The following is a 12794-nucleotide window of genomic DNA, read 5'->3' as shown; positions in this document are numbered from 1 at the left end:
GCCTTCTTCGAGTTAGAATCGGGGGAGTAATCAGGTATCCCATGGTACTTATCAGGCAAACATAGCTTCGGCAAGGGTGTACTCGCTTACTCCAGCAGATGTTGATTATGCGGGGAATGTGGTGACAGGTACTATGATATTGCTTTTAAATAGAGCTGTGGTTTTATTTGATTCGGATCATCAGGGATAGAATCAGTGCAGTTTAGAGCCGATAGAAGAGTTATGTCGATAATCGCCGTAGGAATTTGGAATTTGATGTTGGTGATCATGTATTTTTGAAGATAGCTCCGTTAAAAGGGGTTATGAGGTTTGGAAGGAAGGGTAAACTTAGCCCTAGGTTCATCGGTCCATTTGAAATTTTAGAGAAAGTGGGGCCGGTTGCCTACAAATTAGCTTTACCACTTGTGCTATCCAGGATGCACGACGTATTCCACATTTCTATGTTGTGGAAATACGTCCCAGACCCTTCTCATATTATCAATTATGGTGAATTATAATTCAGTGATTCACTAGTATATGAGGAGGTACTAGTATAGATACTAGATAGAAGGGAACAGGAATTGCGTAACAAAAAGATTCCTCTGGAAAAGGTTCTATGGAGAAATCACGAGATAGAAGAGGCTTTTTGGGAGTTTGAGGAATAGATAAGACAGAAATACCCGTAGTTGTTCCTTGGGGTTCAGTCACGATCAAAGAAAATGTAAGTGATTGTATAATGTTTCTTCTGTAGGTACATGTAATGGTTTAGTTAGTGAGTAGTATTTTAGTTTTGGGAGAATTTTATTTTGTATATGTAATCTCCCAGGACTTGGAATGTAACCACGGTATTCCTTCGCCATAAGTGAGGGTAAGTAATAAAATAAGTAGACTACTTTGCTTTTAAGGGATGATGAATTATATGGATAGCAAATTTTGAGGACAAAATTTTTATAAAGAGGAGAGAATGTGGTGACCCATAGAAATTATAGTATTTAAATAATAAAAATAGGGGAGAAAAATAAAAATTTAACCGGGCCTTGTTGACGAATATAGGGAGTTCGTCGACGAGAACATAGGAGAGGCTTGTTGACGGGGACGTGTCTCGTTGACGAGAAGATACTGAGAAGGGTTTTGGGCGATTATGAATTTAGTCGATGAGGGGTGAGAGTTCGTCAACGAATTGCCTTCTTGACCTCGTCGAAGAGGTGACAAGGCTCGCCGACGAAGGCCAGTATATAAATAACCTAAACTTTATTTTTCAGCTAAAATTCGGCGCACCTACCCTTCTCTCTCTCTCTCTCTCTCTCTTCTTCGGTTCCCTACCCTTCTCTCTTAATTTCTGGGTCCGTTCTTCGCCGAATCGACGATCCGAAGCCACCACGACACTCTTGGGGAAGTTCTCTACAAATCTGCTAGAGTGGATTGTTGGTGGGGCTAGTTTAGATTTTATCCCAAATTCAGGGTAAGACTTTTATTCAGTATTTGGCCTTCCCTACAGTTGTAGAAAACGTAGTACGTGTAGAAATACTGAAGTTTAGTTCTGGGAGATGTTATTTTCAGGGTGTTGAGCGAGGAACCCTGCGGGTGCAAGACAGATTATCTTAGGGGCTTTTCAGGAATCAGGTAAGGGAATAAACTAAGCTAGTTGTGTCGTGAAAATGTATGTATAACCTTATAGCATTTGATTTCAGGAAAATATATGTATATATATATATATATGCATTATATTGGGAAATACGGTTATAAATGATGATATGTTCTGAATATACGTAATACCCATTCTGTGTGGCATGAGTAGAATTTATAATGCATTACTATTTTCTGGGAAAATGCTAAATGATACAAAGTTTTAATATGGAAAATCGGCGTACAGGCCGAGAGTTTTGTATGATATACCGGCGTTCAGGCTGAGGATGTACTTACATGATATGCCGGCGTACGGGCCGAGCTTGTTACATGATATGTCGGCGTACGGGCCGAGCCTCTTAATGATATGTGATACGGCGTACGAGTTGTGATTGATAAAATATGAAATGTCGGCGTACAGGCCAATGATTTTCACGTTATATATGGAATGTGATATGATGATATTGAATTGACAATTATTATTATGGAATAGCAATGTATCACAATTTGAAATATGTTATCAGAACCTGGTTGACTTGATTTAGGCTTGTACTTGCACGGTACCGTAGCTATGTGTTCATGATCATCATGATATAGTGTTATCGCTGTCATACGGGGCAGCGTGAGGATGGATAGTCGATGTGGTTTATTGAAGTGTTGGCGCCCCTAGTGTACGGACTAGGTCTGACAGACCCATCGTACTTACAGACATTTACTTTGACTTGGCAGTGGTCGCCCAGCCATTGTCAGGTCCCGCCTTCGAGCCACACAACCCAGTCATGTGGGGGTAAGACATGACACCAGCCAGCTAACCTTCTAGGGTGGTTTTTGTATTATTATTATATGAGATAAATTATACTTATGGAAATCCAGTATGTTCTGTCATGCTATGATTATGCATGTTTTTCCTAGAAATGATATAGATAGTTTTACTAAATATGCCTATGTATGTTTTTATGTATAATACGAAAATACTCATGTTGCCACACACTGGTATTAGTTTATTTCTCTTATTGAGATGTGTTTCACCCTGAATTATATGAACATTTCAGGAGCCCTAGATAGGAGAGCGGATAAAACTCCGCAGTGCTAAAGTTCGTTAGTTCTACCCTATCTAAAGGGTAAGTATTTGCTAGGGTCAGATGAATTTTAGGCAACGAACCTAAGACTTGTTTTTTATTGTTTTGGGTTATATATGATGAATGTAGTAACTTTGGTATTGTGTTAAATGGTACGTTGGGAGGTATATGATTTTATGTTTCTGCTACTTAGGCTTTGTGTTGTTTTTCTGATATATCCCTGGTACCCACAGGTTCAAGTTGATTATGATCTGCTGAGTTTATTATATTGATTTTATTGTTATGAAAGAAAAAAAATGGTAAAATAAACAGGTCGTTACAACATGATTGTCAATTTTTTTCGCATGGAGGGACCCATCATGTCAGCATAATTTACTCCGCCAAACAATTTGTAATTCTTGAAATTTTCTTAGCACAATAAATTATTTTCGGTAGTGTATTGTAATTTTAGAATAATAAATTTTGCATACTATCATGATAGTATGAAAGAAAACACAACAAACCGTGACATAATTTTAGTACGCTATAATCTTTAAAAGTACTTATTTTCTTTTTATCAATTTAATAAAATTGAGATGCTGTGCTCCTTGCACGATGACCAACTAAGGATAATTATTCATATTTTTAATTTATTGTAATCTGGGTAAAGTTCATTCTATTTAACTGGAAGTCTTCGATACTCTATAACAATTATCATTGTTAAATTTGTTTATTTAATTTAGAGTCTTGATAGTCCATAGTAATTTTCAAATTAAAATTTATGTTTGACATTATAGAGTGATGTACATTTCAATTAAATTATTTAAATTTTAGATTACCATAAACTTATTTTGTTTTAATACTCAAGCAGTTTTTTGAAATTCAAAATCAAAAAAAGTTCTCCCGACACAAAAAAAAAAAAAAAGTTATGACAATATATTTTTTTTTCTTTTTTGATAATCCGACGACTTTAACTATCGTCGTGCCACTTTGAACATTATGATGCAACACTAAATTCAGAGGATGAAAACTGCTCGTCCTTTTATGCACCCCTGTTAATTCACCGCAATAAATTTTCAAAGAAAATCGAATTCGTGACTTTAAATCACCACTGTCACAAATCGTCCTTACTAGTTGAGCCAACCCACCCGCGGGTGACACAATATATCATTGCATTGAAGAAGAAAAAGAATACAAATTCGTTGTAAGTTTTTACAACACATGAGCATCATACTGTACACGAGCGGCACACGCAGCACCCAGAAAACGAAATATGTTACAACCCGAGGCACAGTGGAACTACTCCGGCGAGAGTGGCAGCTGAGCAACACCTGAATCTCCAGCTCCGCCAGTTGGTGATTTAAAGCTTGTTCCCTTTTGCAAGCTCCAACTTGATTTGGAGCATTTGACAGAAGTGTTTTCGTTTAACCTCAAGGGAAGAATCTGCAACCTTGGGTTCAGGTCGGTGCCAGAATTTTCGGCAGCTAGTCGGTAACTCTCCACCAGCTCAAGCTGCCGGGCAATTATATCCGAGCGCCTAGGCAGAAGCTCTACTGGCTCTCCGCCAGGAATCACAATGTATTCGATCGCAAGGCGAACCTCCTATCGAACATTACAAAACTCATCTTTCAGAGTTTGAGATTGAACACAATCATAAAGTGAAAAAGAAACCAGATGAACCAAAAATATTTATAAAATTAAGAAAGTTGTGTAGCTGTTTGAAAGGACGCGACAGTCGAATTCAGGCATGACATGAAAAAGGGTGGAGCAAACATTAAAACAAGAGAGGAAAAAAATATGGAAGCGGAAAAGAGTTGAACCGAACCTCCAAGGCGTCAATCTCTTCCAAGGAGGGTTTTCTTATAGGCGCATCATCTTCAATTTCAATGTCGAAAGAATCCTTGAGTGGCTGCCTCGATATGGAACCAAAATATTCCATACCGAGGATCATGCGGATTGCTTTCACCATTTGTGCCATTGTATTTGACTGCAGTTTCAGATACAGAACAATGTAAGAACCTATAAAGGATTATTTTCAGAACAAATTAATAGGAGGATACCTTGATTACAAATACGGGCAAATGGTGAAATTTAGCCACACCACGAATCCAGGGGTTCTTCTTCATTTCAGAACTGGACACCAGAATGGCATCTGCTGCTTCAATGTCGTCAGTTGCATCGAATTCATCCTCAACTCCCATAACACTTGCTACCTCTAGTATATCAGCTTCAAGGATCTACAATCATTCCGCAGAGATAGAAACTAGTAAAAATTGTTTTAGATATAATTTTTTTTGTGTTTTTAATCACATGAATTGTCATATGTATGCATTTCGATTATTAGTTTTGACAGTAATATCATAAATTAATAAATTATTTTATATAATTTGTTTAATATAATTGACAAATATTGATAGATTCATATGAATAATATCATATTTATAAAAGTTGCATGTTGTACATAAAACTTTAAAAATATTATGGAGATGAGAATCAATTTAAATGTAAAATTAATTAAGAACAATAAAAAATATATATAAATCAAAATAATATTGAATGAGGATTTAATATGTCAAATTTGAGTAAAATTTAAATATTTTATTTTATAACATATGGAGAGTTTGACACTAAATGAATTACATGCGTTTATGCATTTAAAGAAGAAGAAATGAGAAGCAGATTTTTGTGCAGCTTACCTTGTAGGGATAAACACATACTGGTGAGCTCCTCCTGGTCACAGATTCATTTCTGCCCCATTTCTTCGAATGATTTGGTGGATCATCCTCATCTTTTTCATCAGATTCTACTGCAGCATTTTTGCCTTCATTACTAGTCAACACAGATGCTTCGAGGTGATTCCTTTCATGCGTCGGAGTGGGCTGGAGAGAATTATTAGCTTGAGCATTGATGTGACGAACTTCAAACAGGGGAGGCTTCCCTATTATCCAGAAAAGCTTTTCATTAAAAATCAGCCAGCTGGGTAAAGCCTTCCATTTTTAAAACAAGAACTGCTAAGAGGTCCCAAGGAGGAGGTTCAGACAACCTGTCAATATAGCATCCACAGTGGCATCTAATCTATGATGTACCCGGCACTCGGTTCTTGAAATCATCTCAACTGCACACGTAAATGTCGGAGATCCTTTCCTCTCGAGAATTGTCTTCTGCACTTTCCTTTTCCTCGCTTCTTCATCTCCAAGAGTTACGCTCTGAGTTCATATTAAAATAACCAGTTAACCAATCTGCAGAGCTTATCAGAGGATGATTTCAGTTAGTGAGATCCTACCAAATATATCAATTCTAGTAAAACATCAGAACTTATTGTATAATCCTCCTCTTCAAACATGATATGACCTGTCCAGATAAAATTGCAGATTTACAAGAAAAGAAAAGGCGCCACTGCAGTGAATAGAGCACATACCTCTATGCCACCGACGAGGATCTGCAGTGATGGATTCTTTATTATGTTGTCTATGGTCATTCCATGAGCCGTTCCAACCAACTGAACTCCTCTTTGAGCAATTGTACTGGCAGCCAAAGCTTCAAGCTCCGTTCCAATTTCATCAATTATGATGGTTTCAGGCATATGATTTTCCACCGCTTCAATCATAACCTGCATAAAATTAAACAAGATAAACTTAAAACAAACAAACAAATAAATACTTGTAAACCAGAAAAGTGGTTGAATTCAACACACGTTATGCTGCATGTTAGCATTAGGAACTTGCATCCTCCTCGCACCACCAATTCCTGAATGAGGGACATCTCCGTCACCTCCAATCTCATTTGATGTATCCACAATGACAACACGTTTCATGTGCTCATCTGCAACCATCCTAGCTATTTCTCTGCAAAACCAAAATCTCTTCAAAAACACCAACTCTATGTAATATGAAAACAGGAGCCACCTTGCTTAACTGGATAAGAATTGCAATGCTGATTGCTGGAATGCTGGTGTTGCCCATCTATATTTTGTTGAAGAAGTTGGAATAAACCACATAAAACTGATCCATCCTAACTAATTCTTTTATATCTTTGACATTCCGACTTGAACAGGAATGCATCACCATGAAAAGTGTATGTACAATATTAAAAGTATCTGAAACAAGTTAGACAACATAACAAAGAAAGGTCGAGGACCTTTTGGCATTTTGGCCAAAGCCGCGCAAGTTGTAAAGCTTGAAAGTTCTTACAATGCTACAACAAAGATAGAAATTCCTACTCAAAAGTTCAACCACATCAGAGAAAATATATAGCCATAGAATACAAAATAGCAGCTTGTAAATTCTGACAATGCAGCAGAATTTATTGGAAACTGTGTGCAAATAGAAACATTTATTAATAAAATAATCCAAAAATAATCTTTTCTGGGTTAAAATTCAGCAGTGGACAACACATAACAAACTAAAAGCCAATACCTGATTAAGGTTGTTTTGCCAACACCAGGTGGCCCAATAACCAGGATGGAACCTCCCCCCTCTACCAAATCATGTATAATCTCAGCGCTGCCTGATACAGCTCGACCCACGCGACAAGTAAGGCCAATAATTTGCATTTTACGATTTCGAATAGCACTTATACGATGAAGTGAACGATCAATACCCGAGCGGTTGTCATCTGAAAACTCACTAACCTGAAGAAATCAGAGAGCATCGTATAAACAAAAATACATCAACATTTTGCAGGAAAATATGAAAAAGGTTTAAAATTTGAATAGAAAACATGAAAATAAAAAGATCAAATGATAAATTTGATTTCGTTCTATCTGATTTTATTCAATTCCTATCTACCAATTAAATAGAAAGAGTCCACTCCTCCCAAAATATTCAAACTCTAAATTCCAAATTCCAATGATAGTATATAAACAGTGATTTTAAATTATTTTGGGTTTCCATCAAACAGATGCACTTCCAATCAAACAAAAGACCAAGCTTGATGACCCAATTAAATATAATTAACATACAAAGTGGTTCCACAATAAAAAAAAAATTATAAATGATCCAATAGAGCAACTGCTCGCTGTACCCTTTTTGCAATTCACTAGCGTTGTGTTTGAGAGTTAAGGGTGTGGAAAATTGGACAAAATACAACATAACACAAATTTATTTGTATTCAATTTCACATGATTCTAAATCCAAGGCTCAGACTCCACGGTCCCAAACATAGCGTAGAAGTACCTTTGATATCGCGTGCCGTAAATCCTCAAGCTTTACGGGCTGTTCCGAGATCACAAAATCACCCGAAGGGAACCTAGCAAGAGGCTTCCTTCCCAAATCCATCACAACCTCTATTAACTCCTCAATCTCCGAATGCCGAACCAGCTGGTTTCTCATCCTCAAAGGCACCAATTCAAGAAACAGCTCCAACTCCGAGACCGCCTCAGGTCGTGAAGTCGAAGCCGAATTTTGTGAATTCGAAGACGACCCATTTCCGGGCGAGAACCGATCGGAAGGCCTGCGGATTTCCGGGGACTGAATCGATGGGGTCGGGGATTTGGAAGACAAAATTCGCTTATGAGAACGACATGTTCGACGGAATACCGAAGAGAAGGAAGAGACCCATTCGGAAGACTGAATATAAGAGAAGGTCGAGATGGGTATATGGTTCGCAGAGCGCCACGAGCTGTGCAAATCAACGAGCACGAAGTGAGAATTCAGAGCCCTCATTTTCTGACAGTTCCACCACTCCTCTCTCTTTCTCTCTCTCTCTCTCTCTCTCTGCAGCTATGCTTTAAGAAGGAGAAGAGGAAGAAGAAGATTCGAGGGATCTCCTCTGGTATAGGAGGAGGAGAGAAGCAGGATGTGCTATTGACAGTTGAAGCAGAGGACTGTGACCACGTGGGGCTGCGGACCACCCATGTTGGAGAGAGTTGCTGCCTTTACACGGATTGCTCGGACCAGCCGGCGGACCTCTTCCTCATAAAATCTTCCAACTGTTCCATTATTTCCTCCTATCATTGCTTCTCGCCTCAATTGTCATTTGAAGAGGCGTGAAGAGTGAAGAACAAATCCAATCAATCCAAGGATATTAGAAATCTAGTTGAAACTTTTGCTTGATACGCAACAGACTGAAAGGGCATAATTTCTCGAATATTTTTTTATGTCGTTTTGCTTGAATTTTATTCTATTAATCTAATATTGGATAAAATCTCTTTGGCTTTACAAAACAAAATAGGGAGGAAATTGTTGGCTGAATGAAAGATAATCAAATTCGAATTGTTCACGCACAGATGTTGAAGGTATATATATATATATAGCAAAAGGGTATATTGAAACAGAAATAATTTATTACAGATCTATTGGATAAAACAAAAAAAGGAATAATAAAATACATAGTAATAACTGATTTACAAAGATGTTGATTCCTACATACCAACTATTTGTGAAGAAGACTCATTGTGTACAGTTGGGTTATATATCTTGATACGACCCCTCGAGTCCAACAATGTTTTGTTAAGACATCCGCAATTTGCCTATCTCGAACAAAATGAAAATCAATAGCCATGTGCTTTGTTTCTTTAGTAAAAAACTGGATTAACTGAGAGATATGTCGTCCCTAAGTTGTCACACCATAAAGTAGGAGTTCGAGAGAGCTTGATGCCAAGTTCACACAATACAGTTTGTAACCAAATAAGTTCAGCTACTGAGGAAGCTATTGACTTCTACTCATCTTTCGTTGAAGATCTAGCAACTGTTTGTTGCTTTTTGGAACTCCAAGAGATGAGGTGTTTGCCAAAATAAATGCAAAAGCCCCCCATGGAACGAATATCATCTGGACAACCTCTCCAATCGACATCCGAGTAAGCTTGGAGAGTGAGACTTGAGTTGGAGGCAAAAAATAGACCATCATTTATGGTGACTTTCAAATATTTGAGTATGCGCTTCACTGCACTTTAATGAGATGCTTTTGGAAAATACATGAATTGATAGACCTTGTTGACGGAGAAGGAAATGTCTAATCTTGTAACCGAGAGATATTACAAGCCTCCCACAATGTTACGATATAGAGTAACATCCTCAAAAATTGGGATATCTGATTTGAGCAATTTTAGGGAGGCAACCATTGGTGATAGAATTGGTTTGGCATGAAGTATATTGTTGCGGCTGAGAAGATGCTTGATATATTTTCTTTGAGATACTACAAGATCATCAGCGGTGTACTCAACTTCAGTACCCATAAAGAAAGATAGAGGACCAAAATATTTAACTGGAAAGGCAAGTCCCAAATCATGAATCAGATCAGCGATGGCGGACTGTTTGGAGGATGTGATGACTACATCATCCATATATATAAGCAAGTACATATGAAGATCATTGCAATTGAGAATGAACAGAGATGGGTTAGCTCTAGAAGCAATAAAGTCATAATCAAGGAGCTAGGTACTTAACTGAGCCAACCATGCACGTGGGGCTTACTTAAGCCCATAAATTGCTCTTTTAAGCTTGTAGACGTGGGAAGGTCGAGAGGGATTCACAAAACCTTGAGATTGCTGCATATAGACATCATCAATGAGCACACCATGTAAGAATGCATTTTCAATGTCAATTTGATGCAAACACTAGCCACAAGAGACAACAATAGATAGAATAAGTCGGATGGTGGAGGGTTTTACTACAGGGCTGAATGAGTCATGGAAGTCAACACCTGATTGTTGATGAAACCCTTTTGCAACAAGATGTGCCTTTCGTCTCTCAAAAGAATCATTAGCGAGGGTTTTGGTGTGAAAAATCCAACTGTAACGACCCAAAGAAAAATGGTATTTAAATAATAAAGAGGGATAGAAATGGAAAAAGAAACAGAAGGAGATGACAGACTTCGTTGCCGAACGCTTCGCATTCGTCGACGACATTGCACTTTAGGGATAATAACCGAAAATTTTTCTTTAGTCCTCGTCGATGAATATAGGGGATTCGTTGACGAGGGGGTAGGTTCGTCGACGAACTTTCTACAAGACTCGTCGACGAGGTGACGTGGCTCGTCGATGAATCCTGCAATATAAATAGTGCCAAACCTCGGTTAAACGTAGAAATTCAGCGTCGCGTTTCCCTCTTTCTCTCTCCTACGGTTCTTCTTCCAACTTTCTTCTATTTCGGCCTCGTTAGTTGCCCAGATCGACAATTTGAGGCCACCACGACACTCCTGACGGAGTTCTCTTTAAGTCTGCTGGGACGGATCGTTGGTGGGATCAAATCGAATTTCTCCCTCGAATTAGGGTCATGCATTTTATTTAGTTTTTGACCTTATGGCAGTTGTAGGAAATGATATAGGCCAAGAAATATTGATATTCTGTTCTAACAAATGTGGTTTTCAGGGTGTGGAATAGGAAGTCCTGCGGATGTATGATCAGTATACGATAGGGGCTTTTCGACAGTTTGGTAAGGGAAACATGTTATGCTAGGAAAACCTAGTATGATTTCAGTATGAAGTTTATGTTTCTACCAAATTATTATTAAGAGCAGAAATTTATGCTATTTATTATTGATGTTAAAATATTTTAAATTATTGTGCGGCATGAGAGTATGAATACAGTATAGAAACATGTTTTTATAGCATTTTCAAGAATATGTTTTACAGAATATACAGACAGTGAAATGCATTTACAGTATCTTTCAGAATACCATGATTTTACAGTTTTACAGCACCATAACAGGTAGATTTACAGTTATCTTAGAAAAATACAGTTGATATAGTTACATATTGTTACAGCGTTATGGTTTATATAGTTATTACAGAATCATGGTAAAATAGTTAGTTGTATATAGAAACGTATTATATAGTATCAGACCCTGATGGATCAGAAAACAGAGCACGGTACCGTAGCTACAGATATACAAATATTCAGTTCAGAATGCAACCACTTAACTCAGATAGTAAGTGGTATGAGGTCAATCATGCCTAGTTGTGGACAAGCTCCCCATCAGATATGGGTTGAGGAGGGCCGATCTGACCGAGGAGTAGAGTGGTTTACCCTAGTCGGCCAATCAGGATAAATCCAGCCTTAGGGCCGCACAACTCTGTCCTGAGGGGTTAAATCATGACATACAGTCATCTAGGGAAATATTCTTAGATATTATAGTATTATCAGATTTTTCGAAATAGTAATATTATTATGAAAAGTAATTTCATACAATTTGACATATTAAATTATGTAGTTAAAGTTTTTATAATATGTTATGTAGTATCAGCATTTTTAGTTTTAGTTATTTGTTCTACTCTTATCTCGGATTAATTTTTATAGATCCACATCTCAGTTGCCACGCACTAGTGATAGCATGTTTCGTCTTATTGAGCTTTGGCTCATCCCAGTGTTGAATTATTTTTCACGTGAGCCAGTTGAGCGAGCGGAGCAAGCTCGCAGATAGAGGAGCTGTTAGTCTGCCCTTTTTGAGGGCGAGTGTTTTGAGGTTAAATTTTGTTAGCTCTGGTATTAGTAAGAGTAGTTCTTGAGAGTACAGTGAAATATGTAATATTTGTGGAATATTTAGACACTCTGGTATTGTATATATATAAGGTTGTCTTTCATGTTATTTGCTTTCCACCGTGTAGGAAATTGTTTTAATTTAAAATAGTAGAGAAGATTTTAGAATGTATTTTATAAGGAGGTCGTTACACCAACGGCATCCCAGTACATTCATGTGAGGTAAAGGTGGTACCAAAGTCCATGTTTGATACCGAATGAGAGATTCATATTCTTTGGACATGGCCTCTTTCCATTCAGTGTGTTTGTTAGCCTCAGAAAAACTTGAAGGATCATTCGGTACACCTGCAGAGATAGTGAGACAATTTCGAGTAGGGTACAACATGGTTCCATTAGTAAAACTCCATGGACGAGATGAATTGGTGTGGGATCAAGTGATGATAGGGGAACGAGGTGGGATAAGACAAGGGTTGGGATTAGGCAAGGTAGGGGATGAGGGAGTTCAGGAGAAGGATCAGAGGGAGAGGATAGTGTTGGTGAGAGGATTGAGCTGGAGATGGAGGAAGATTGGGATGGGCTGGGGATGATAGGAGATGGAGGTAAACGAGTACTTGGATGTGGGCCTAAGATAGAGGAGGGAAGGATGGATAAAGGGGCCGATTGGGAGGGAGATGGGTTAGAGATTGGTTTAAACCTGGTTTTGGAGAGAGGGAATG

The 12794-nt window shown here is 38.0% G+C and overlaps 1 protein-coding gene across 1 annotated transcript; it reads right to left on the bottom strand.

Annotated features, from left to right (window-relative positions):
• Nucleotides 1–3797: 3797 nt before the first annotated feature.
• Nucleotides 3798–8877, bottom strand: LOC131165435 (protein SEEDLING PLASTID DEVELOPMENT 1). The gene is made up of 9 exons (XM_058123258.1): nucleotides 7838–8877; nucleotides 7079–7293; nucleotides 6358–6508; nucleotides 6082–6273; nucleotides 5707–5869; nucleotides 5360–5601; nucleotides 4724–4900; nucleotides 4489–4650; nucleotides 3798–4265 (listed from the first exon to the last, which is right to left on the bottom strand). The coding sequence occupies exons 1-9, from the start codon at nucleotides 8324–8326 to the stop codon at nucleotides 3963–3965; spliced, it is 2094 nt and encodes a 697-aa protein (XP_057979241.1). The 5' UTR covers nucleotides 8327–8877; the 3' UTR covers nucleotides 3798–3962.
• Between the last annotated feature and the right edge of the window lie 3917 nt (nucleotides 8878–12794).

Source organism: Malania oleifera, chromosome 10 (genome assembly GCF_029873635.1).
Source record: "Malania oleifera isolate guangnan ecotype guangnan chromosome 10, ASM2987363v1, whole genome shotgun sequence".
Taxonomy (NCBI): Eukaryota; Viridiplantae; Streptophyta; class Magnoliopsida; order Santalales; family Ximeniaceae; genus Malania; species Malania oleifera.
The sequence above is the reverse complement of the archived record's forward strand: the minus strand, read 5'-3'. Positions and strand labels throughout refer to the sequence as shown.